This window comes from Mustelus asterias, chromosome 7 (genome assembly GCF_964213995.1).
Source record: "Mustelus asterias chromosome 7, sMusAst1.hap1.1, whole genome shotgun sequence".
Classification (NCBI taxonomy): Eukaryota; Metazoa; Chordata; class Chondrichthyes; order Carcharhiniformes; family Triakidae; genus Mustelus; species Mustelus asterias.
The window spans coordinates 140,493,829-140,521,719 of NC_135807.1; the positions used below are offsets into that span (position 1 = coordinate 140,493,829).

The window sequence follows — 27,891 nt, forward strand, 5'->3', positions numbered from 1 at the left end:
GGGCTAAGGGAGGGGGAGGGGGAGGGGGAGGGGAGGGGCTCGGCCGAATGCGGTTGCGTGGCGGGGGGCGGGACCATTCTGCCAATGGACAAAATATATCCAATAGAAGAGCGGCACTGGGAGGTTTCCGCTTTGATTGGCTGTTTCCAGTGTCAGTCAGCCGCGGGGCTGCTGGGATAGGCCGAGTCAGCCGGGCCGAGCGGGCGTGCCGGGATGGTGTGGCGGAGCGGGATGGTGTGGCGGGCCGCTATGTTGCTGCTGCTGCTGCTGCTGTGGGCTCGTGCCGCCCGGGCTCAGTACGAGCGCTACAGTTTCCGCAGCTTCCCCCGGGATGAGCTGATGCCGCTGGAATCGGCGTACCGACATGCGCTGGACCAGTACACGGCGGAGAACTGGCGGGAGAGTGTGGACTACCTGGAGATGAGCCTCCGGCTGCACCGCCTGCTCCGGGACAGCGAGGCTTTCTGTAACCTCAACTGCAGCTCGGTGCTGCCCGACCGGGCGGAGCGGTTCCGCGGCTTCCCCGAGCTGCAGCTGTTCAGCAGCATCATGAAGAGAGCCCAGTGTCTCCGCCGCTGTAAGCAGGGCCTGCCCGCTTTCCGACAGTCTCAGGCCAGCAGGGAAACGCTGGAGGACTTCGAGAAGCGGGAGGTTTACAAATATCTGCAGTTTGCTTATTTTAAGGTGAGAACACACCTGGAAGAACCGCTTTTAACATCAGCCACACTTGATCCACCAGGGAGGCAGGGTTTATGGGGAACAGGCAGGACATCCGATCAGCCTTGGTCTTATTGAATGGTGCTGTACACTCGAAGGGCCGAATGGCCACTAATGCTTCTAGTTGTTACGATCTTGTGAAGCTCACTGTCTGCAGTCTCCTTTATGCAGATATTCCAGCTGCCAAATTGCAGGTCCCTTGTTCTTGTATGGGATCGCAGTCTTAGTATCATGCATATTCTGGGGCACTGTCCCCAACAGTGACAGATGTTCAAGCCAAAGGAGTGCTGATTTCCCATGCTAGATGAGTTCAAGCAGTTTAACATCAGAACCTGGAGCTTTGCCCATGGCAAGCGACTCAATAACTTTGCTAAGCTCCTCCTCAGTGAGTTTAATATCCAGCTTTGCTATGACAGGTGGGAGTTCTGTGATGTCCAGAACCACCTCTGTGTCCATATTCTCCCTGCAGGTATAACTCCTCATAGCTCCAACCATCTCTCACTGGTTCATGGGCTCCAAAGCTTGCCTCTTCTGTGGCCTTGTGGAGTCTGTGGACCATGTCTATGTTTTGTGTCTTAGGTTGCACTCCCTTTTTGTTTTCCTCAAAAACCTTTTATTGATGATCTGTTTGCACTTCAGTCCCACGCTCCTGATCTACGGACACCCGGTGCGGAGAGGGGTGGGTCGGGATGGCGACCTCCTCATGAACCTGCTCCTGGGCCTGGCAAAATGTGCCATTTACAGGTCCAGGCAGCGGGCGATCAAGGGGGCCGTCCATCCTGACTGTCTTCCCCTCTACCGCGGCTACGTTCGCGGCCAGGTGTCCCTGGAGAGGGAGCATGTGGTGTCCATGGGCACGGTTGATGCCTTCCGTGCCCGTTGGGCACCTCAGGGGTTGGGGTGCGTTATCGACCCTGATAATCACATTTTAATTTGATGTTTTCAAGTTTCCTTTGTACTTTGATTTTTGTTCGGGCTGTTCCCCCTCCTTTTGGGGAGCTGCCCCTTTTACTTTGTCCTGACTTAATTTGAGTTTGTTTATTTGGTTTGACCTTAAAAGAGGCCAACCATCTCTCCAATTGTTTATTGTAGTCAGTGATGACCTCATAGAATCATAGAAACCCTACAGTGCAGAAAGAGGCCATTTGGCCCATCGAGTCTGCACCGACCACAATCCTACCCAGGCCATACCCCCATATCCCTACATATTTACCCGCTAATCCCTCTAACCTACGCATCTCAAGACACTAAGGGGCAGTTTTAGCATAGCCAATCAACCTAACCTGCACATCTTTGGATTGTGGGAGGAAACCGGAGCACCTGAAGGAAACCCACGCAGACATGAGGAGAATGTGTAAACGCCACACAGACAGTGACCTAAGCTGGGAATCGAACCCAGGTCCCTGGCGCTGTGAAGCAGCAGTGCTAACCCCTGTGCTACCGTGCCGCCCTCTTCTATCAGCATTGATGATGTGATGCTAGAGGTTGTTGATAACTTCACAATCAAAATAAACAAAACCCCATTTAAGTCATTGAAGTAGCAATAAAAAGACTTCCAGCAGATAGTCAGGCAACAAATGAGAAAAAAGTTGAAAACGTCTACTTATAACTGCAGAGAACATGATTTTTAAAAAAATTCTTAAAGGCGCACTAATGTCACAGCACTCCCTCATTTCCTCACTGGCTGCTTTCCAGTATCCCTGACTCCAGATTGTTAGCACAGTTCCTGCAGAAAGTTTGAAAATTATCTTCTGTTGTGTTGTTGCCGCCCCCCACCCTCCCGTTCGATATGCATTGGTTTGAGTTGTGTCCTGATTTTCTGCCTCTTCCAGTGATATTTTTTAAGGTTTATTTATTAGTCACAGGAAAGGCTTACATTAACACTGCAATAAAGTTACTGTGAAATTCCCCCAGTCGCCACACTCTGGCGCCTGTTTGGGTCGATGCATCTAACCAGCACGTCTTTCAGACTGGGAGGAAACCGGAGCACCCGGAGGAAACCCACGCAGACACAGGGAGAACATGCAAACTCCACACAGGCAGTAACCTGAGCTGGGAATCGAACCCGGGTACCTGGCGCTATGAGGCAGCATGCTAACCACTGTGCCACCCATCGCCTGTTCCGGTCAATGCACCTAACCAGCATGTCTTTCAGACTGTGGGAGGAAACCGGAGCGCCCGGAGGAAACCCATGCAGACACGGGGAGAACGTACAAACTCCACACAGACAGTGACACAAGCTGGGAATCAAACCTGGGTCCCTGGCGCTGTGAGGCAGCAGTGCTAACCACTGAGCTGCCCATCGCCTGTTCCGGTTAATGCATCTAACCAACACGTCTTTCTGACTGGGAGGAAACCAGAGCACCCGAAGGAAACCCACGCAAACTCCGCACACATTGTTGCTGTATGAATCCCTTCTTGATTTGAAAGCTTGCATTCATCAATGCTCTTCTCAGCTGATATTTTTAAAAATTAATTTACAGGATGTGGGTGTTGCTGGCTGGGCCAGCAATTATTGCCCATCCCTTAACTGCCCTCCATTCAGAGTCAACTACATTGCTGTGGCTCTGGAGTCACATGTAAGCCAGACCAGGTAAGGATGGCAGGTTTCCTTCCATAGAGGATGTTAGTGAACCAGATGTTTTTTTAATGACAATTGACAATAGTTTCATGGTCATCATAAGTCTTTTAATTCCAGATTTTTATTGAATTCAAATTTCACCATCTGCCGTGGTGGGATTTGAACCCGGGTCCCCAGATCTTGTCCTGGGTTTCTGGATTATTAGTCCACTGATGATACCACTGTAACACTGCCTCCCCAATATAAGCTAAAGCAAAGCCCGTATTTCTTCTATTAAATGAAGGGCAGGACTGGCAGCTAAATGTTCCGGGATATAGGTGTTTTAGGTGAGACAGAGGGAAAGGCAAAAGAGATGTGTGGGCTGCAGTACTAGTTATTACAGCTGTACAGAGGGAGGACACTTTGGAAGAATCATGTAACAAGGCACTGTGGGTAGAGTTGATCTAGATAGGACAACATGATCGGTGCAGGCTTGATGGGCCGAAGGGCCTGTTCCTGTGCTGTACTGTCCTTTGTTCTTTTGAACAACTGGCAATGCTTTGGCTTCTGGTTCCATCGGCTTCCGTGAATGCCACTTTTAGTTTAAATTGAATAGGGTCCAACTTTTGCACCCAGTTCAACCCAGAATTATGCAGAAGAACATGCAATATAATGGGGCGAATATTTACAATATTTGCGAACATCACAAAAACAAATGGTCTGATCGTTATCTCTGAGGGAACTTGATGTGAAAGTTTGGCTGCTGTGTTCCCTTTTTTACAACAGTGGCTACATTTCAAAAGTATTTCATTGGCTGTACAGTGTTCTGGGACATCCTGAGGTCATGGAAAGCACTATATAGAAGGAGAGCGTGGTATGTTAGTAATTTCACTGGACTAGTAATCCAGAGGCCCAGGAAAATGTTCTGGGGACATGGATTCAAATCTCACCACCGCTGCTAGTGGAATATAAAATTCAATTAATAAAATGGGAATAGAAAATTTGTCTGTTGTAGTGAGCATGAAACCATTGTCAATTGTCATAAGGATCCACCTGGTTCACTGATGTCCTTTGGGGAAGAGCTGATCTGGTCTATACACACACAAGTAAAAAAAAAAACCCTGTGCTTTCTTTCCCCAGGTAGAATTCTGACCTTGTGTCTGCTCCTTTCCAATTCTGAATCTCTCTCCAACTGATCAGAAAAGCTTTATCTTTATGGTCTGATTCTCGTGTTCTTGATTACTGATTGTGGCATGTCCAATGTTTTGCTGATCGATACCTCTAGGAGGGATGTATTTTTTACAATACAACCGGCGGTAACTTGTTTTCATCCATTTCTTATTTCGACTAACCATTTCCCAATGTGGCCATGAAAATACGCACATTGGTCAACCTGTAATTTCAGCAACGGCCCATGTCGATTTGAATGGATACTTGGGGAAATCTTGATTGTCCGAGAAATTAATAACTTCTAACCAGTATTTCCAACTATAGTACAAATCTACAAGCGGTCTATCAGTAAAGACAAACCAAAACCTCTCATCATATGATTAAACCTAATTGATTGATGATGGTAGGGCAGTGGATGTTGCCTACATGGACTTCAGTAAGGCCTTTGACAAGGTCCCTCATGGCAGACTGGAAAAATAAATGATTTGGAGAAAAATGTAACTGTAATGTAACTTTGATTAGTGGATTTGCGGATAGCGATGAGGACCATCAGAGGATACAGCAGGGTATAGATCGGTTGGAGACTTGGGCGGAGAGATGGCAGATGGAGTTTAATCTGGACAAATGTAAGGTAATGCATTTTGGAAGGTCTAATACAGAGAGGAAATATATAGTAAATGGCAGAACCCTTGGGAGTATTGATAGGCAGAGGGATCTGGGTGTACAGGTACACAGGTCACTGAAAGTGGCAATGCAGGTGGAGAAGGTAGTCAAGAAGGCATACAGCATGCTTGCCTTCATCGGCCGGGGCATTGAGTTTAAAAATTGGCAAGCCATGTTGCAGCTTTATAGAACCTAAGTTAGGCCGCACTTGGAATATAGTGTTCAATTCTGGTTGCCACACTACCAGAAGGATGTGGAGGCTTTGGAGAGGGTACAGAAAAGATTTACCAGGATGTTGCCTGGCATGGAGAGCATTAGCTATGAGGAGAGGTTGGAAAAACTTGGTTTGTTCTCACTGGGGAGGTTGAGGGGCGACCTGATAAAAGTCTACAAGATTGAGGGGCATGGACAGAGTGGATAGTCAGAAGTTTTTTCCCAGGGTGCAAGAGTCAATTACTAGGGGGCACAGGTTTAAGGTGCGAGAGGCAAGGTTTAAAGGAGATGTACAAGGCAAGTGTTTTTTACACAGAGGGTGGTGGGTGCCTGGAACTTGCTGCTGGGGGAGGTTGTGGAAGCGATACAATAGTGACTTTTAAGGGGCATCTTGACATACATGAATAGGATGGGAATAGAGGGATATGGTCCCTGGAAGGGTAGGGGGTTTTAGTTAAGTCGGGCAGCATGGTCGGTGCAGGCTTGGAGGGCCGAAGGGCCCGTTCCTGTGCTGTAATTTTCTTTGTTCTTTGTTCTAATCTTATAAGTGTACACGGAACTAATGTATCTTGTATCCCCACATCTCACATCTGTCACTGTCAGTCTGCTTGAGCTGGACTGGCTCCTGTGCCCAATTATTAACTCCCAAGATTCATGTCCTCCATTTCAAATCTTTTCATGGATTCATTTCATTCCAGTTCATTTCTTTTTCTTCAATCACAGCAACTTGGTACATTTTTTTGAGCTTTTTATATTTAGAATGGGGCAAAGAAAATAGTCATTATGAGGTTGCTTTAATGCTAACTCTTAGTTGTCTGTGCTGTGATTAATGGCAATTTGAAGAGATAGGAGACTTGTGTAACTGTACATGTCTGATGGTTGCTGTTCAGTTGTGTTTGGCACAAGAACATAAGGAGGCCATTGAGTCTGCTTCGCCACTTACTGAGATCATGGCGGATCTATTTATCTGCCTTTTACTCTGTACCACTCGATAACCTTACTCAACTAATATCCATCAATCTCATTCTTGAAATCTCCAATGGATCCTTAGGGATTGAACTTTCCCTGTTTCCACGCCCTTTTGTGTGAATGGTGCTTCTTGACATCACCTCCTGAATGGTCTGGCTCAGATTTTATAGTTGTATCCCCTGTTCTGGGCATCCCATCCGCTTTGCCATGTTGTCAAATGAGAGCAAGAATGAGCTGAAAGTTGGCGAACTCTAATCTAGGAAGATGTGTGATACTCAGTAAGAAATGCTAATAAAAGTTATAAGGTGAACAATTGTTACAGGTTAATGTAGAGATGGACATTAAAACCGTTCCTTTCCTGTGTGCTGATATATTTGGATTTATTGCCCTCTTCCTGAGGATTTCAAAGGGCATTAGGAGTCAACCACACAGCATAGGGAGACTGGGATCGAAGCAGAGTGGTGCCTTACCTGAAAGGTGTTTGTCAACCAGTTGAGTTTTTAGTTATAATCCAGCAACAATTGTTTTCCACTATGGATGAATTCATTGAGTTAATGGCCTATTTTGCAATGGTGGGATTTGAACTCAAGCATTTGGGTGATGGGCTTGTATTGTAAGCATGGAGCTACAGTGAACCCTTCCCATCCCCACTGTCAGTTGCTCATTCTTCAGACTCCAGAGTTATGCAGCCAACTTTAATGGGTGCTTTTGGCAAACCGCCTTTGCTATTTTCCATCTTCAATGGAGTTCACGGGCAGCCATCCAACATTATTACGCAGAGGAGTAGCTGAACTTTGAATAAGTATGAGGCAAATCATATTGCAGAAACTGTTGCAGCCATTCCGTTTGTACATTAGTATTTTTGCTAGAGCTTGACTAACTGTCAGTTTTTACAGTTATTGTAAGGCTATTTTAGCAGTTTCAGACAAGTTCACCACCCATTTATTTTGTCTTTCATCTGCTTCAGTTGAAGCTTAAATTTGTTCTTTCTCGCTGCCGGGGGAGATAGTGGAAGCGGATACGATAGTGAGTTTTAAGGGGCGTCTGGACAAATACATGAATATAATGGGAATAGAGGGATATGGTCCCTGGAAGGGTAGGGGGTTTTAGTTCAGTCGGGCAGCATGGTCGGTGCAGGCTTGGAGGGCCAAAGTGCCTATTTCTGTGCTGTAATTTTCTTTGTTCTCTTTGTTGTTTGTTCTAGTCCTCTATGTAATTTTCCATTGTAAAGCCTGAACTGAAGTGATGTGAACTACTTAAAGGCCCACTCTACACTCTGCTCAGCAACTCCTGCTTTCTGTGCTGGAGTCTGCGCAGTGTCAGATTGAGACCGGTTTGTCTGTGATGGTTACCACTGTCAAACAGCCTGCCAAGTTCATTATCCACCCTCTCTCAATATGGAAAATCATGTATCACAAATTTGATTGAGTTTTTTGAAGGGGTAACCAAGAAGGTAGATGAAGGCAGTGCAGTTGATATTGTCTACATGGACTTTAGCAAGGCCTTTGACAAGGTACCGCATGGTAGGTTGTTGCATAAGGTTAAATCTCTCCGGATCCAGGGTGAGGTAACCAAATGGATACAAAATTGGCTTGATGACATAATGTGGAGATGCCAGCGTTGGACTGGGGTAAACGCAGTAAGAAGTCTCACAACACCAGATGACAGAAGCCAGAGGATGGTTGTAGAGGGTTGTTTTTCAAACTGGAGGCCTGTGACCAGCAGTGTGCCTCAAGGATCAGTGCTGGGCCCACTGTTATTTGTCATTTATATTAATGATTTGGATGAGAATATAAGAGGCACGGTTAGTAAGTTTGCAGATGACACCAAGATTGGTGGCATAGTGGACAGTGAAGAAGGTTATCTCTGATTGCAAAGGGATCTTGATCAATTGGGCCAGTGGGCTGACGGATGGCGGATGGAGTTTAATTTAGATAAATGTGAGGTGATGCATTTTGGTAGATTGAACCAGGGCAGGACTTACTCAGTTAATGGTAGAGCGTTGGGGAGAGTTACAGAGCAAAGAGAACTGGAGGTACAGGTTCATAGCTCCTTGAAAATGGAGTCACAGGTGGACAGAATGGGGAAGAAGGCATTCAGCATGCTTGGTTTCATTGGTCAGAACATTGAATACAGGAGTTGGAATGTCTTGTTGAAGCTGTACAAGACATTGGTAAGGCCACACTTGGAATACTGTGTGCAATTCTGGTCACCCTATTATAGAAAGGATATTATTAAACTAGAAAGAGTGCAGAAATGATTTAGTAGGATGTTACCGGGACTTGATGGTTTGAGTTATAAGGAGAGGCTGAATAGACTGGGACTTTTTTCTCTGGAGCGTAAGAGGTTGAGGGGTGACCTTTTAGAGGTCTATAAAATAATGAGGGGCATAGACAAGGTAGACAGTCAATATCTTTTCCCAAAGGTAGGGGAGTCTAAAACTAGAGAGCATAGGTTTAAGGTGAGAGGGGAGAGATACAAAAGTGTGCAGAGGGGCAATTTTTTCACACACAGGGTGGTGAGTGTCTGGAACAAGCTGCCAGAGGTAGTAGTAGAGGCGGGTACAATTTTATCTTTTAAAGAGCATTTAGACAGTCACATGGGTAAGATGGGTATAGAGGGATATGGGCCAAGCGTGGGCAATTGGGACTAGCTTAGGGGCTTAAACAAAAGAGGATGGCATGGACAAATTGGGCTGAAAGTCCTGTTTCCATGCTGTAAACCTCTATGACTCTATGACTGATCATTTGGTGGAATTGGCCTGTTTCAAAAAAACGCAATAAGAGAGCGTTTAGAGCATGGAATGTGAAAGGTCGTTGATCTCTTTGAACCCATTCTCTTGATGCACTTTCTATAATCTGCTGAGGGTAAATTCTGAAGTAGTTTCTTCTGACCCTCCAAAGGTAATTAAGGCAAAATGTGAAAACAAGATGTTTACAGAAGAGGAAGGCCATTCTGCCCATTTGGAACCATGTTATGTCCAAAAGATCTTTTATTCAGCACTCTGTCTGCAACCTTCAGTCTCATTCCAGCCACATCCATCTCCAGTGTTTTTCAGAGATTTGACTGACATATTTAGATTGTGGCTGCTCAACACTAAAGGATTCAATTTGGAATGTTTTATATGTCGCAAGTTAAATGGAAAAGGGTTATCACATCTGAAACGTTGGGTGGGATTTTCCGTTCCCGCCTGCCCTGAGACCATAAATTCCCACCCAAGGTCAATTATCCGTCAAATTTTCCTGCCCCTGACAATTCCCGCAGCGGATAGGACTGGAGAATTTACTTCAAAACACCTTTTCTCTACAGACACTGTTAGATCTGCTGAGTGTATCCAACATTTTCTGTTTTTATTTCAGATTTCCAGCATCTGTACTGTTCTGTATTTGTCTTTTAAGATCTGTTGGAAAGATGTCATGTCTGTTTTCTCATTTGGCATTGTGATATTTTTTGATTGAGTGATAATATTCTATTCCCTACGAGTTTCTACTCTTTTGCACTTAGGTCCAGAATGTTCCTAAAGCCATATCAGCAGCTCATACCTTCCTTCAGAGGCACCCCGATGATGCAATGATGCAGCAGAACATGGCTTACTACAAGTCTTTGCCGGATTCTGATGAGTTCATGAATGACTTGGAGATGAAAAATTATGAGGCAAGTAGACGCAATTATTTGCAGCTTTGGAAATTGACCGTGGAGTTATTAATGGCCCTTCTGGTTGTTGCACATTTCATGCAGAAAGCAGTAGTTGAGCAGGAGTTTATTCTGAGCTGACAGAAATTTCCAGCCTTGTTTAAATCTACTGTCACTGCAATCATAATTCGATAAAGATTGGGATGAAAGTTGGTTCTTGTTGTTTGTCGAAGCATTTCTATTTGTATTAGTTCTGCTGTTGTCACTGTGTAGTTTAAATTTCGATTTAGCCAGAGGAACAGAGAGTTTGGTGTACAGATACATAGATCACTAAAGTTGGCGAAGTGCATAGAGAAGGCAATAAGAGGCAGTGGCATAGTGGTAATGTCACTGGGCGAGTAATCCAGAGGCTCGGGCTAATGCTCTGGGATCACGGGTTCAAATCTAGTCTCATGAAACCATCGTCGACTCATAACCCATCTGCTTCACTAATGTCCTTTAGGGCTGGAAATCTTCCATGCTTACTTGCTCTGGCCTACATGTGACTCCAGACCCATAACAATATAGTTGACTTTGAAATGACCTCCACAATGGTCTAGCAAGCCACTCTGTTATATCAAACTGCTACAGAAAGGTCGATAAGGAATGAAATGAGGTGGACCACCTCGCATCACCAGGCATGAGAAACAACAATGGCGCACCCAGCCCTGTCAACCCTGCAAAGCCCTCCTTAGAAACATCTGGGTGCTTGTGCCAACATTGGGGGAGCTGACAGACTGGTCGAGCAACACTCTGATAACAGTCTCGTGGAACTATACCTTACAGACAATGTCTCAGACACCAAGCATCACCATTCCTGGCTATGTCCTGTCCCACCGGCAGGACAGACCCAGCAGAGGTGGTGGTATACAGTCGGGAGGGACATGGTCTGTGAGTCCTCAACATCAACTCCAGACATCATGAAGTCTCATAGCATCAGATCAAACATGGGGAAGGAAGCAATCCCACGATCAGTGGATTAGATCTAATGTCTGCAGTCCTGCCGCATTCAGTTGTAAATAGTGATGGACAATTAAACAATTCACTGGAGGAAGAGGCTCCACAAATAGTGCAGCCCAGCACATCAGCACAAAATCATTTGCAACCATCTTCAGCCAGAAGTGCTGAGTAGATGATCCATTTCGGTCTCCTGAGCAACCACCGCATCATCAATGCCAATCGTCAACTAATTCAGTTTATTTCATTTCAGATCCAGAAATATCTGAAGGCACTGGATGCTGCAAAGGCTAAGGGGCCTTGACAATATTCCAACAATAACCTGTGCTCGAGAACTAGCCAGCCGCGCCCCTAGTCAAACTGTTCCAGTACAGCTACAACACCAGCTTCTAACCGGCATCGATAATGAGGAAATTAATGGAACAAAAGAGTGACAAGTCCCCAGGACCTGACAGTTTCCATCCAAGGGTGTTAAAGGAAGTAGGGGAGCACATTGTTGATGCCTTAACTATAACCTTTCAGAGTTCCCTAGGAGTTATCCCCTTGAATTGGAAAATTGCTCATGTCACTTTGCTTTTTAAGGGCGAAAGAGGATACCCAGGGAGTTACCGACCAGTTAGCCTAACATCTGTGATGGGGAAATTGTTGCTGAGTCTATAATCAAGGATAGAGTAACTGAACACTGAAATTTTTCAGGTAATCAGGGAAAGCCAGCATGGATTCATGACAGGTAGATCATGCCTAACAATCCTCACTGGATCTTTTGAACAGGTGACTACGGTAATCATAGAAACCCTACAGTGCAGAAGGAGGCCATTCGGCCCATCGAGTCTGCACCGACCACAATCCCACCCAGGCCCTATCCCCACATATTTACCCACTAATCCCTCTAACCTACGCATCCCAGGACTCTAAGGGGCAATTTTTAACCTGGCCAATCAACCTAACCCGCACATCTTTGGACTGTGGGAGGAAACCGGAGCACCCGGAGGAAACCCACGCAGACACGAGGAGAATGTGCAAACTCCACACAGACAGTGACCCGGGCTGGGAATCGAACCCAGGACCCTGGAGCTGTGAAGCAGCAGTGCTAACCACTGTGCTACCGTGCCGCCCGTGGACACGGGAATGTCTATGGATGTTGTTTATGTGGACTTCCAGAAGTCCTTTGATAAAGTCCTGCATAAGAGACAGAAACCCATGGAATCAGGGCACTGACATGGCTGGGAAATTGGTTGAGTAGCAGGTGACAGAAAGCAGGGATAATGGGTAGGTACTCGAATTGGCAGCATGTGACTAGTGGTGTCCCACAAGGAGCTGTGTTGGGGCCTCAGTTGTTCATGTTATTTATTAAAGACTTGGATAATGGCATAGAAAGTCATATATCTAAATTTGATGACACAAAGTTAGCTGGCATTATGGACAGTGTAGACGCTAGCATAAAATTACAAAAGGATATTGATAGACTAGGTGAATGGGCAGTAGATGGATTTCAATCTAAGTGTGAGGTTATTTATTTTGGTTTGAGAAAGGACAGATCAGAGTACTTTCGAGATGGTATGAAGTTAAATACAGTATGTGTCCAAATATACTTGGGGGTTCAGGTGCATAGATCATTAACATGCCATGTAAAGGTACAGAAAATGATCAAGAAGGCTAATGGAATGCTGACCTTTATATTCAGAGGACTGGAATATAAAGACACAGAAGTTATGCTGCAGCTGTACAAAATCCTGGTTAGACCCCACTAAGAGTAGGTTAGAGGGATTAGTGGGTAGATATGGGGTAGGGCCTGGGTGGGATTGTGGTTGGTGCAGACTCGATGGGCCAAATAGCCCCTTTCTGCACTGTAGGGTTTCTATGATTTCTATGACTACTATGAGCAAATCTGGGCACCACACCTTAGAAAAAATATAGTGGCCCTGGAGGGAGTGCAGTGTAGATTTACAAGAATGATACCTGGACTTCAGAGGTTTAATTATGAGATATTAGACCTGTTTTCTCTAGAATGTAGAAGGTTAAGGGGTGATCTGGTCAAAGTCTTCAAGATACTAATGGGAAAAGACAGGGTAGATAAAGATAACCTATTTCCACTGGTTGGAGATTCTGGAATTGGGGAGGGGGCATGGTCTTAAAAAAATTAGGGATGGACCATTTAGGAGAGATGTTGGGAAACATTTCTACATACAGGGTGGTAGAGATTTGCAATGCTTTTCCGTAAACAGCAGGTGAGAGTCACTGGCTTCAACATCAAGGCAGCATTTGACCAATCGTGGCTTCAAAGAGCCCTAGCAAAACTGGAGTGAATGGGAATCGGTGGAGGGGGATTCTGTATTGGATGGAGTCATACCTGGCACAAAGGAAATGGTTGTGGTGGTTGGAAGTCCATCATCTCAGTTCGAGGACATCCTCAGGGTAGTGTGTTAGGCCCAACCATCCTCGGCTCCTTCATCAATGACCTTCCCTCCATCATAAAGCCAGAAGTGAGGATGCTCACTAATGACTGCACAATGTTCACCATTCACTTCTTGGACACAAAGCAGTCCCAATGCAGCAAGACCTGGACAATACCCAGGTTTGGATTGACACGTGACCAGTAATGTCGGTGCCACATACATGCCAGGCAATGACCTTCTCCAATAAAAGAGATCATTTACCCAACACCCCTGACATTCAATGGCATTAACATTGCTGAATCTCCCATTATCAACACCCTGGTGCCATTGACCAGAAACTGAACTGGACTAGCCATATAAATACTGTGGCTACAAGAGCAGGTCAGAGATGGGGAATTCGGTGAGTAACTCAGGCACTTGGTCTGACAGCAGACTGTGCTCCAGCTTCTGGAGCATGAAGATGAGAATCCAGCCACGAGATGATTGAAATACGTCAGGAGATAACAAATATACAGGTGAGAGTTTCAGAAGGAGTTGTGCTAAGGCAGGAGTGAAGGTGGATGACTTCTGGAGTAGTAGTTGGACATGTGCTGGACAGAATATGAAGCAAGAGTAATCCCGTTCAGGCTCACAGTGACTGGGAATGGGATATAAGAAATAGGAGCAGGAGACAGCACAACTCCTCCAATCATTGTGGCCGTATCCCTTCACTCACATAAGTTTCCAAAAATCTAACAAACTCCATCTTGAATATGGTCTTTCACTGAGCATCGACAGCTTGCTGGGATAGAGAATGAAGTTTTTGGGTTAATTGAGAATTATCCAGAAGCATTTTAATGATAACATTTAGTTATCAGAATATAACTCAGAGTGCTGCTGCCTGAACAAACATAACTAAACTGCTAAAGAGAAGATTTCATTCTCGCTCTCTGCTTTGGTCGTCTTCAAATAGCATATTTTGTTTAACTGAAGAATTAAAAGTTCAAAAGTTAGGCAATCCCTGGATCTTTGGCATCTTGGTCGAGAGGTTGGTTTGGTGCCATGTTTAGGTGTTAATTTTATTTTTAGTGTCACAAGTAGATTTACATTAACACTGCAATTAAGTTACTGTGAAAATGGTAAATCATTGTTACTTCTCGCAAAGCACTCATCAAAATCTGACGATGGCAGCATTGTAACGGCAGCTTGCAGGTGATGGTAGCTCGCTGAGTTTTGCATCCCCACACTGCGCTGTTGGCTGATTAGGGCAGATTGGGAGGTTGTGATTATAAACCTCATCCCCAGGGTACAGCACCAGTCACTGCTAACCTGAACGTTATTGGATTTTAGAATCTATTTATCCGAGCTGTCAAAGCTTACAATGGTGAGAACTACCCAACATCTATCACAGACATGGAGCTAGCCATCCCTGAATACCTCAAGACGTATGATGAGTGCATCGCTGCCTGTGAGGGTTCACGAGAGGTGAAGGAGTTTAAAGATTTCTACCCTTCAATAGCAGGTTAGTGCACATATTCCAGATGTGAACGACATTTTGGCTTAAACTCTTACCCCCCCCCCCCCCCCCCCCAAATCTAACTCCTTCGTGTCTAATCCCCACACCCCTGTTTATCTCCCCACCTCCCCCACACTCTCTGCCTTTGAGGTTAGATGTTTCTCAGTTGAGGTAGAGTAAACCTCTCAACGTCACTGGGTAGTTAGCTACTGACACTGATGTTCGCTAAGAGAAATGTGATTTTTGTCATAAACAATTTAGTTTAAGGCCAGGTGAATTATACTGCTTGGTTTATTTTTCTGTGTTGCTCTTTTGAAATGAGAAAAGGCCTGAAGAATGGAACTGTCTAGATGAGTTTGTGCTTGTGTACTGTCTGAATTAGCAATAATACTCTTTAATTTTCAGAACATTATGCTGAAGTTTTGCAATGCAAAGTGAAGTGTGAACATGAATTAACCCCAGTCATTGGAGGGTTTTTTGTGGAGAAATTTGTAGCTACAATGTACCACTATCTGCAGTTTGCTTACTATAAACGTGAGTACTTTGCAACTAATAAAGCGTATTTGAGGAGTTAAGGAGTTTAAAATCATTAAAAAAACATAATTGTGAACACTGCATACAAGTGAACATGTACATATCTGCATTTATATAATGTTCTCTCAGGAGGTTCTAAAACAACTCTCAGCCAATAAGATGTACTTTGAGGTGTCGTGACTGTAGAGACATTATTGTGCACAGAAATCTCCCACAAACAATTAGTGAAATAACCACAGCAGTGATGTTAGTTGAGGCATCAATGCTGACCAGGGCACTGGGGAGAAAATCACTGCACATCTGTAAAATAGTGCCCTGGAATCTCATATCCATCTCAAAGAACAGATGGGACCTCAATTTAAACATCTGATAGACAGCGGGCATGTTGCTTGGTAAGATCCCACAGGCAGCATGGAGACGCTGTGATTGTAACCGTGTCAGTTGCAGTTCCAGGCATCAGGAGCGCTCTGCTCATTTTTGAGAATGCCGTTATTGTGCCTGTAACTAATAGTAATTGAGTGTGACATTGTACAACATTGAACACTTGCGCTGTGTAAACTACTCCTGTAGTTTTGATGATACTGTGTATCTATGTTTTGCAGTTGAGAATATGAAGAATGCAACTCCATGTGTAGTGACGTATTTGCTGTTTGACCCTGAAGATTCTGTGATGAAGCAGAATTTGGTGTATTACCAGTACCATAAGGAAAAATGGGGCCTGACAGAGGAAGATTTCCTGCCCAGACCAGTATGTTATTAATGTGCGAATAACCTGTACTGAATATTGTTGATGGTGTTTCGTAGGGCAATAATTTCTCGTACTTCCTTAGAGTTAAATGATAAGCTGGGATACCTAGAAATGAACCAGTATTTGCAAATCTGTAATGTTCCTTTGTGTTATTAAAACTTCTCCGAGATTTCTGTGCTTAAATCACTGGACAATGCTGTAAGCGTTCTCTGATTCCGCTGTTTAATTTGCAGGAAGCTTTGCGATATTACAACCAGACCAAATTCCAGTTGCAGATGTATGAATTTGCTAAACAGCATCTACAAGCTGATGATGAAGTAAGTAACCAGCACCATTACAGCGATTATTTATCAATTGGATAAGCTTAGACAGGAAACAATGAGTGAATTTGACGCATTGTCACCTTGATTGAAGCTGAGCGGGTTTTCCTTTCATTTGGGTTTTGGCATAAAGAAGCAAAGGGGGCAGTGGGTACTGCCAGGGGCACACAACCACCCTTGACATTGCTCTATACACGACCCTCTCCTGCCGCACTCCGAGAGAAGTTTCTGCTGTCATCTTGAAGCGCTCCCTAAGCAGGGAGTTGTGTGTCATTGGCTTCACCACGATTTGTTGCATTGTAATATAATCAAAGGAGTTTTTAAGGACGTGTCCATTACTTGTTCCTGCCTGGCAGGCTTGTATTCAAGGTACCAGTGACTGTTCACAGTTGCGAGTTCCTACCTATTAAATTGTGTTGCCTTGACAAGGAGGAAAAATAGAATTTGGTGCTTTCTCATTGCAAATGTGAGATCCAACCCCAAAAAATTTCTCTCTCTCTCTCTCTCTCTCTCACTGTTCGCTTGCTTCTTACTGTCTGGTCTCAGGAGTGTGCTTTGCATTCACTCTGTATGAAGCTGAGGACATCGTAAGTGTTACAGGCTAACAGGAACAATGTGCAAGAAATGGGCCAAATTTATCCAGGTAGACTTCAGTTTAGACTGGTGAAAGTTTACTTGCTAAGATAACTGAAGCGGTTGAGGTTATTTGCACAATCCCAGAGACGAATCAATCAATCTGTTTTTTAATGTGGAGTGAGAAGAGAGCGAAGGTTTTATGTCTGAATGACTCTTCATTAGAACTCTGACAGAGTTATCCAGACTTGAAAGGCGAGCTCTGTCCTCTCTCCACAGATGCTGAGATTTTCCAGCATTTTCTGTTTTTGTTTCAGATTCTGTCACTTTATCGTAATGTTTTTTAATCTTCTCTGGGTTTTTTTACTCCAGTAAATTCCAGTAGAAGTGAACATTATTTACAATTTTATTACCCTACATGTTTTTCAAACTCTGCGTTGTAATCATTCTGTGATTTCTGTGAGAAAATTAGTTATTCTCCAGAATTCGTTTACACAACATCACCACCAGGTGGTGGCAGACACTGCACTCTGGGAAAGTTTTAACCAAGTGAGACTTTACAAAGGTTTCAGACAACATTCTTCATCTGTTTATGCTGCTTCTGTTTTGCTAACAGTGCTCAGAGAAATGATTGGGCTTGTAAGGTCATTCTGAATGAAGCTGCATTTATTGGGAGTTAAGGTCAGAGGGTTATTGGATATCCTAGGGTGGTCGTTCCTGCTCTTGCGAGTCACCCCAGGCTCAGGGTTACAAGTCGTGGCCAACAGTGGAGGCAGCAAATTTTCAGTGACGATGGTGGAAGAGCTGGAAACTAGAGGGACAACGGCTGCCCCCAGGCAGTGGATTCTTTGGAAAGGAAGATTTATATTTCCTTTAAACACGCGAAGCTGGTAACAGGAAACCACCCGATGTATTCTTTCCCTGGTCTCATTGTTCATTGAAACTGAAACTAGGAGGCTCTTGTGAGCAGCAGAAGATGACCAAGCAAGATCTCCGAGCATGGAGAGGAGCTCCCTTAGATAGAACACTGCCAAGACAGTGAATAAGGTGTGTGTGTGTGACTGCTGTCTGTGGAAGGTATGTGTGTGAGACTGCTCTGTGTAGAAGGTGCGTGTGACTGCTCTGTGTAGAAGGTGCGTGTGACTGCTCTGTGTAGAAGGTGCGTGTGACTGCTCTGTGTAGAAGGTGCGTGTGACTGCTCTGTGTAGGAGGTGCGTGTGACTGCTCTGTGTAGAAGGTGCGTGTGACTGCTCTGTGTAGGAGGTGCGTGTGACTGCTCTGTGTAGGAGGTGCGTGTGACTGCTCTGTGTAGGAGGTGCGTGTGACTGCTCTGTGTAGGAGGTGCGTGTGACTGCTCTGTGTAGGAGGTGCGTGTGACTGCTGTCTGTGGAAGGTATGTGTGTGAGACTGCTCTGTGTAGAAGGTGCGTGTGACTGCTCTGTGTGTGTGTGTGTAAATGCTCTCTCTGGGTAGAAGCTGTGTGTGTGTGTGTACAGTCTACACTGGAAGGATACATTTGTGAAACTTACCCTCTTTCCTCAGCATACTGGGCTCTCTGTACAGGATCCTGTGATGATGAGAAGCTTTTAAGTATTATACAGAGAAGCCTTAGAATTGCCTGTTTGTGAAAATCCCAGCACATTTTGAAGGTTGTGTTTCAGGAGGGACAGGGAAGGAGGCAAAAGAGGTGGGGGAGTGGCACTGTTGATCAGGGATAGTGTCACGGCTGCAGAAAAGATGGACGCCACAGAGGGATTGTCTACGGAATCTCTGTGGGTGGAGGTTCGCAACAGGAAGGGGTCAATAACTTTACTGGGTGTTTTCTATAGGCCGCCCAATAGTAGCAGGGACGTGGAGGAGCAGATTGGGAAGTAGATCCTGGAGAGATGTGATAATAACAGCGTGGTTGTGATGGGAGATTTTAATTTCCCAAATATCGATTGGAATATCCCTAGGGTGAGGGGTTTAGATGGGGAGGAGTTTGTTAGGTGTGTTCAGGAGGGCTTCCTGACACAGTATGTGGATAAGCCTACAAGAGGAGAGGCTGTACTTGATTTGGTATTAGGGAATGAACCTGGGCCAGTGTCAGATCTCTGTGGGAGAGCATTTTGGGGATAGTGATCATAATTCTATCTCCTTTACATTAGCATCGGAGAGAGATAGGATCTGTCAAGCTAGGAAAGTGTTTATTTGGAGTAAGGGCAATTATGAGGCTATTAGGCAGGAAATTAGAGGCATAAATTGGAAGGAGGTTTTCTCAGGGAAATGTACAGAAGAAATGTGGCAAATTTTCAAGGAAAATTTGTCTGGAGCTCTACACAGCAACGTTCCAATGAGACAGGGGAGTTATGGTAGGTCACAGGAACCATGGTGCACGAAAGCTGTAACGAATTTAGTCAAGAAGAAAAGAAAAGCCTACAAAAGGTTCAGGGAGCGAGGTAATGTTAGAAATCTAGAAGAGTATACGACTAGTAGGAAGGAACTTAAGAGGGAAATTAGAAGAGCAAGAAGGAGTCATGAGAAGGCCTTGGCAGACAGGATAAAGGAAAACCCCAAGGCAATCTACAAGTATGTTAAGAGCAAGAGGATAAGATGTGAAGGAGTAGGACCTATCAAATGTGATGGTAGGAAAGTCTGTATAGAACCGGTAGAAATGGCAGAGGTACTCGATGAATACTTTGCTTCAGTATTCACAGTGGAAAAGGATCTTGGTAGTTGCAGTGCAGACTTGCAGTGGACTGAGAAGATTGAGCATGTGGACATTAGGAAAGAGGATGTGTTGGAGCTTTTGAAAAGCATCAAGTTAGATAAATCGCCGGGACCGGATGGGATGTACCCCAGGTTACTGTGGGAGGCGAGGGAGGAGATTGCTGAGCCTCTGGCGATGATCTTTGCGTCATCAATGGAGACGGGAGAGGTTCCGGAGGATTGCGGATGTGGTTCCGTTATTCAAGAAAGGGAGAAGAGATAGCCCTGGAAATTATAGACCAGTGAGTCTAACCTCAGTGGTTGGTAAGTTGATGGAGAAGATCCTGAGAGGCAGGATTTATGAACATCTGGAGAGGAATAGTATGATCAGAAATAGCCAGCACGGCTTTGTCCGAGGCAGATCATGCCTTACGAGCCTAATTGAATTTTTTGAAGCTGTAACTAGACACATAGACGAGGGAAGAGCGGTAGATGTAGTTAATATGGATTTCAGCAAGGCGTTTGATAAGGTGCCCCCATGCAAGGCTCATTGAGAAAGTGAAGGGGCATGGGATACAAGGAGACATTGCTTTGTGGATTCAGAACTGGCTTGCCCACAGAAGGCAAAGAGTGGTTGTAGATAGGTCTTTTTCAGCGTGGAGATCGGTCACCAGTGGAGTGTCCCAGAGATCTATTCTGGGATGAGGAAGTGGAAGGATGGGTTGGCAAGTTTGCTGATGACACAAAGGTTGGTGGTGTTGTGGATAGTGTTGAGGGATGTCAACAGTTGCAACGAGACATAGATAAGATGCAAGACTGGGCGGAGAAGTGGCAGATGGACTTCAACCCAGATAAGTGTGTGGTGGTTCATTTTGGCAGGTTGAATAGGATGAAAGAATATAATATTAAGGGTAAGACGCTTGGCAGTGTGGAAGATCAGAAGGATCTTGGGGTCCGGGTTCATAGGACACTCAAAGCAGCGTCGCAGATGGAGGCTGTGGTTAAGAAGGCATATGGAATACTGGCCTTCATCAATAGAGGAATTGAGTTTAGAAATCGGGAGATAATGCTGCAGCTGTATAGGACCCTGGTCAGACCCCACCTGGAGTACTGTGCCCAGTTCTGGTGGCCTCATTACAGAAAGGATGTGGAAGCCATAGAACGGGTGCAGAGGAGATTTAGAAGGATGTTGCCTGGATTAGGTGGCATGCCTTATGAGGATAGGTTGAGAGAGCTAGGTCTATTCTCCTTGGAGAGGCGAAGGATGAGAGGTGACCTGATAGAGGTGTATAAGATGTTGAGGGGTATTGATAGAGTGGATTCTCAGAGGCTTTTACCCAGGGCTGAAATGGTTGCCACAAGAGGTCACAGTTTAGGGTGCTGGGGAGTAGGTACAGAGGAGATGTTAGGGGTAAGTTTTTCACTCAGAGGGTGGTGAGTGCGTGGAATCAGCTGTCGGTAGTGGTGGTGGAGGCGGATTCGATAGGGTCTTTTAAGAGACTTTTGGATAAGTTCATGGAAGTTAGTAAGATAGAGGGTTATAGGTAAGCCTAGTAGGTAGGGACATGTTCGGCGCAACTTGTGGGCCGAAGGGCCTGTTTGTGCTGTAGCTTTTCTATGTTCTATGAAAGTGCAAGTTCTTGGACTGACTTTGTATTTTTGTATAGATTATGGTGAGACTGCGCTGTCCTCCATGAGGCAGTGCCATCTGATTCTGCAACAGGTTAATTCCTCAATCCAGAAATTTACTGGGACTGCAAATACTCCCCAAATGTAAATTTGAAAGATCCCAGCACTGCTGATATCTGGCATCTCGCTGGTATCTATATTGAATAATATTGATCTTTCATTATATTTTTGCCTTTGTTAAATTCCTAGTGAATCATCAAAAAGAAGTTTACCAAGGCTTGCAGTTTTGATACCGTTTATTGCATAATGTCAACCTTAACCTCCAGATATATTTTTTAAAAATCTGATCACATCTGAATGCTGTTTTATAAAGAGAATACCAAAGGTTTCTACAAACTAGTAATTAGAAAATGGATTCAAAAGTAAATCACTGAAACAAGCCATTCAGCCCAACAGCTCCATGCTGTTGCTTTTCTTCCACCTCAGCCTCCCAGTCACACCCCACTGTGCTCAATCGCTGTATCCATTAGTATCTCACCCCATCTAATCCACACACTCTCATCCTTTCGGACTCACCTCACTGTCCTGCTCACTCCCCTTATCCATTAATACCTCACTTTCCTGCTCCCTCCAGATCCATTTATTGGTTAATCTCACTACAGGAGTAACCAAATCCGCTTGGGGAACTGTAAGTGTGATTTCAGGTGCTGCAAATTTGCCCATCAAGGCGGGAACAGTTTGTAACAAAGGACTTGTAAGCAATAATTAATGAGCAGTACAGTGTAGAATTTCTAGTTACTTAGAAGTTCTGAGCTTTCTGTACATTGTGTTTTTTGGAAGAGGAATTCAAGCTGTGAATTAGTGTATTTCATTAATTTTTGCAATATGACCATTGCAGGCTAGGCCAGCATTTATTACCACCCCAGTTGTCCTTGAGAAGGTGGCAGTGAGCTGCTGCCTTGAACCATTGTTTCAAAGTGGTGTAGGTGCATCCACAGTGCTGATCGAGAGGGAGTTGCAGGTTCTTGACCCAGTGACAGTGAAGTAATGGCAGTTCTAGTTCCTGGTAAGGATGGTGCATGACTAGGAGCAGAATTTGTGTGGTGGTGGTGTCCCCAAGTATCTGCTGCTCTTGTCCTTTTTGCCTGGAAATTCTTTTGTGACGGAGAGTATGGGTTATTGTCCCAACTAAAAGACTGGTGGACAGGAGGTTCATTTCCAGTGAAGATGATGACTACACAAAGCTGCAGGACATTGGTCCGTCTTTCCATTCATTCGAGAGAACAATGGAAGGCTGGCTACTGAGCAACTGAGGTCAGATTGAGGCGTTGAGGATTTTCCAGAGTGTTGTAATCGTGGAATTTGCATCCCACATCTCGCCCATGTTTAAACTTAATGCTGCCACGGAGTGTATAGCGGTAAAAGATTTAATACCTTTATCTAGTTTGCTAAAATGAGAAACATTCCATCCCAGCTAATGTGGTAAGTGTAACAAATAGTGGCAGCATGACAAAATGTACTTAAAATTTCTAACCCAGAGCCTGGATATTGAGCACATATTTCTCGTGTGTGTGTGAAGATATCCCTGTTTGCTTGCAAGAAGAACTGAACTTTAACAGTAGTATGAAACTATCAATATAAGTTCTAAACATAGTGTGCAATTACCATCTTAAACAAAGAGGAAACATCAATAGAGAGTTGATCATATTTAGATGACCACTAGGATACGTTCCGTATGACTTATTCTTGCTTTTTAAAAACGTGCAGTCTTGGATTTAATTGGAATGTTCTGGATTAGCTGCTCAAGGGTTTTTGATTTGATTTATTATTGTCACATGTATTGGAATACTGTTAAAAGTATTGTTTCCTGCACGCTATACAGACAAAGCATACCATTCATAAAGTACACGGGGAGAAGGAAAGGAGAGGGTGCAGAATGTCATGTTACAGATAGGCTTAACTGGTGTTCAGTTGGAGAATATTTGTTACTGAACAGGATCAATCCAAATGTAATCTGTGCAGGGGAAGATCCTTAATGTGGGTGTGTTCAAACTAGCATCATAAAGAAGTAGTTTTGCAGCTTGCTAGTCAGTGTGCCGAAAGCCTGAATTCCAAGCAAAGGGGAGTGAGTGTCTTCAAGATGGAGACGAATCTGCTTCAGCCAGTTTGAGCCTTGGAGTTCCTAATTTGCACTGCACAAGTTGAAATTTTGATGTGAAGCCGAAACCACTTTGTTCCAGGGTTAAATATACAGCATGACGGTGTGTTATTGCACACCCAGTTCTGCATACACTTCAGGTTTAGTATTGGTGCAAAAATACTTTCCCCCTACTCATATAGACTCGGATTGTGGCCCTGGGGTGGAGCAGCGGGGCTCGCCTTCCCCTCAAACAAACATAAGTTTTTAATGAATCTCAAAAAATTGGATTGTAATCTCGTTTATTGTTTTGTGTTTGTTTATTTTTTGATACATTTCTTTTTAGGCAAGAGGTGAGACAAAATGAATGAATTGGAATCAGTTTACATTCAGTCACTGAGAGTATGTGTTGGATCATTAGTGCTAACAGGGTTTGGGTTGTACCCCCAGTCCCGACAACATTGTAGCGCATATATTTTCAGAACCTGATCTCATTCATTGTGCTCTCTATCGGGAATTGCAGTCTAAATTACTACAGAATGAAATGGCTAATTTAACCTTTCAATTCAGATTTCCAATATGCTCAGTATTTTGCTTCTGATTTTAACCTGTTTGTAATACAATCTAGATTTGAAATCGAGAGTTTAGTGTAATCATCATTTATAATACTATGATCTATGCCATTGGTAGATTTTCTCAAACACAATATTTGAAATTTCATGCTATCATGTTGGCTCACACGTGCAGTTGTTAATTTTTTGTGTTGAATCCTCTCAGCTGTCCTGTTGTGTTGCTCTGTTAATGATGTAGACACTTCAAGATAAACCACAAGATCTTCAGCTTGTAATATATCATTTCAAAATATAGATTTTAATTAAATATTTCAAGGGTTTTGATAGTTGAATTCTAAGGCATATGGTTAATCCATAAGTGTGATGTCCAAAGATTGGAGAATAGCCAATGTTGTTCCCTTGTGTAAGAAAGGAAGCAGGGATATTCCAGGCTCCGGTGAGCCTGACGCCAGTGGTGGGGAGGCTTTTGGAGAAGATACTGAGGTACAGGAAGAAAATGGACTAATTAGTGACAGGCAGCATAGTTTCGTATAGGGAAGGTCATGTCTCACCAACTTGATTGAGTTTTTTGAAGAGGTGACTTGAGGGAAGGGCTGTGGATGCAGTTTATACGGACTTTAGTAAGGTGTTTGACAAGGTCCCACATCCTATAACCAAGCCAGTTCTGTATCCATCTAGCCAGCCCATCCCGAATCCCATGCAATTTTAGTTTTTGGACCAGTCTGCCAGTCAGCGAGTAGTGGTGGAAGGATGTTTTTCAGAATGGAGATCGGTAGCTAGTGGCGTTCCAGAGTGCTGGGACCTCTGTTTGTAGTATATATAAATGATCCGGAGGAACAGGGGGCTCAGGTTCAACGTGAGAGGGGGAAAGTTTAAGGGAGATGTGTGTGGGAAGTTTTTCACGCAGAGAGTGGTGGGTGCCTGGAACGCGCTGCCAGAGGAGGTGGTGGAAGCAGGAACATTAGCAACATTTAAGAGGCATCTGGATGGGTCCATGAATAGGGAGGGAATAGAGGGATACGGACTGAGTAAGGGCAAAAGGTTTTTTTTAGTTAGGGCATTATGGTCTGCATGGACTTGGAGGGTCGAAGGGCCTGTTCCTGTGCTGTACTTTTCTTTTTGTAAAATGAAAGCAGCAAAAGAGTGCGATACATTCTGATTGTAAAGTATAGTCCTTTATAATTGTTGGAATTGTGTAAGGTGTAACAAATTGCTTTCAGTATGAAGTGACGAAACTCAGCACTTTGAACTATGCGCTAACCTGGTCCTTGTTCAACCCTGCACAATAAATGCCTAAAGTCTGTCTTTGTTACAAATAAATGTCACTGCAAGATTAAATAGAAGCAATATGTCTGATCATTAGAGTTTTTAATTTATTTTAAACGAAAGCTATTATTTCAAATGAAGAAGAAAACTTTGTGTGTCAGTCATTTTGTAATAGAGTTAACAGTGAATCTGGAATTATAGAGCAAGTCATGCTGAAGTCTGAGAACTGATGTTTGTTCTTCCTGTGCAGGATGAAGTTCTGGAATATATTGACGATCTCCTGGAAACTGCTGACAGTTAATCTCAGCAATAGAACAAAATCTGTACAAGAGCTACATTGATCAAAAGTGGATTGCTTTCTCTGGCTGCCTCAACTCAGGATAATGTCCCCAAATCCTGAACCCTTCCCATAGCTGCTTAAAGTCTTGGATTCTTTTTAAACCCACCTCTGTTAGTTTGTCGGTGTTTCAGAGTGACAGGCTCTGTAACATCCTTTCTGAAATGTGCCTTTTATTATTTAATAGACATTTTTTAGCTTTGAGCTTTTGTTCAATTTTACAGTTAGATTCCATTATTCATTCTTCAAACTGCATCAGGAATAGTCTATGGCTGGAAACTGTTGCTTCATAACTACTTGTCTCCTTCATAGCTCTCCCAGTCTGCTATTCCAACACGATTGGGCTATTGTGCTGGTGTTTGTAATGGTTGAATGTAGAGGCTTTCCTTAAAAGGATGTTTATTCTTTTTCCTACATAACCTAAAATGACGTTTAAATATATTTGGCACACAGTGTTTAGTCGTTTTAACTGACTTCCTGTTTCTGTACAAACTTGGTTGGTTTGATGGTTGAATGTTGTCCTGAATCAGTCCCAGGATCATGTCGTGTTTGGCAGGAGTGGAATCAATCATAAAAACTTGCTCCTGGGTTCAGACTGGAGAGAAGCATCAGTCTGTGATTGCTGCTCATCCTTCACACCGATCTGGATTACCAGTGGAAACTGGAGATGCTATTTATGCTAATTGGCGGGAACCTCATAATATTGGGAAAATACTCATTTAGAATGGGATCTTGTATGATTCTTAAGCACCAACAGGGAGAATATTTGTTGTAAGATGTTGAGCAAAGTCTGGATATAATTTTCATTTAAAGATACAACTAAGAATTACATAAATGGGAAATGCAGAAATGTGTACTGATTATAATTCTACTGCAAAAACTTAAACCAAACTTGTTTCGTACTTTGCCTCCAGCTTTCACTCGCGGTACTGCCTCAATGCCAGAGAAAACATTGACTCATTTATTAATGTTTGAACATAGACCCTTGATGCTGTTTGTAGCGAGTCAGTGTGAAAAACCCACAACTAATCCTTCAGTGCAGCTGCCCTGTGTCTGGATACTTGGTTGTGAGCCATGCTTTAAACAGCAACCCCTTTTACACAGTCTCGGATGGATTGAATGACACAGTGTAAACTCACTGTACAATTAGAAATCCTCACAAAACAACTGCTGCTTTGATAACCTGAATAATCTGCAATCTTTATGGGGTCCAAACTGTGTTTAAGAAGAAAGTGAATTGGTGGGCATTTTAAATTGCAGGGTGGTGTGCATTACTGAGAATTAAATAATGCAAATCTTTGTTGGTCACTTCGAGCCCTCTCAACCAAGAAAAACCCACAAAGCTTTCCTTTAAATTCTTTCCATGTTTACCTGGGGTCACAAGCTATCTTTTTATGTATAATCCAAATTGCTTGAACAAACAGAAAAGAAATAACACCAATATATTTAACTTTTTTTTAAGATTTATTTTTGATAATTTAAAGCAAATTGTCAGACAATATGAAGTGGACAGTCGATCGTTCATGCTCCCCCATGACACGGTATGGAGTCTTCCTCTGTCTCTGCTCACAACGTCTGGACTGTAAACTGCAACATTCTTGTGGTAAATCCTGTTTTTGTTACATGAATCATATTAATGTAACCATATTAATCTTTCTTCATACACTACAGCCATTGTGTTCAAATGTTTTTTTTTAAAAAAGGATAAGAATCTGTACAGCTGACTGGGTGCCTTAAACTAATAAAAATGTTTTTAACCTTTTCTGGAGAGAGTACATTGATATTTTTGTGAAGTGTCCCCACATACACTGGCCTCATCCCTCTGGATGAGGTTTCACTCTCGGTTATTTTTCAGAGCAGTATGAAGTCATTTAGCAAAAGGTAGTTGCATATAAAAATGGAATAAATACATAGGAAGTAGAATAAATACATTGCATATTGTCTAGAAATATTCTATTAGTTACAATATGGATTATATTAGTTAAACACATGCAAACTGAAACAGAACCTAAATATAAATTATTTACAAATCTTTACATGTTGCTGACAGGAGCCAATATTCCACCTTCCACGTTACAAGATTCTGATGTGGATGCATAAGTGAATTTATAATATCTGATCACCGACCCAGCAAGGCTGTGTCCCTACCAAGAAGGTCATTAGTACTTTGATCATGGTACTATTGGAACACAATTTGTGTGCGTGCGTGCGTGTGTGGCTATTTTAAGCTGTAACGAGGATTATTCAAAGCATATTAGAATGAAGACACCTTGAG

The 27,891-nt window shown here is 43.6% G+C and overlaps 1 protein-coding gene across 1 annotated transcript; it reads left to right on the plus strand.

Annotated features, from left to right (window-relative positions):
* The first annotated feature begins 178 nt into the window (after positions 1-178).
* crtap (cartilage associated protein) lies at positions 179-27,378 on the plus strand. Its single transcript, XM_078216943.1, has 7 exons — positions 179-684; positions 9,797-9,946; positions 14,647-14,818; positions 15,218-15,346; positions 15,949-16,094; positions 16,328-16,411; positions 25,530-27,378. Exons 1-7 carry the CDS (start codon positions 214-216, stop codon positions 25,578-25,580), a joined length of 1,203 nt encoding a protein of 400 aa, XP_078073069.1. The 5' UTR covers positions 179-213; the 3' UTR covers positions 25,581-27,378.
* Positions 27,379-27,891: the final 513 nt, after the last annotated feature.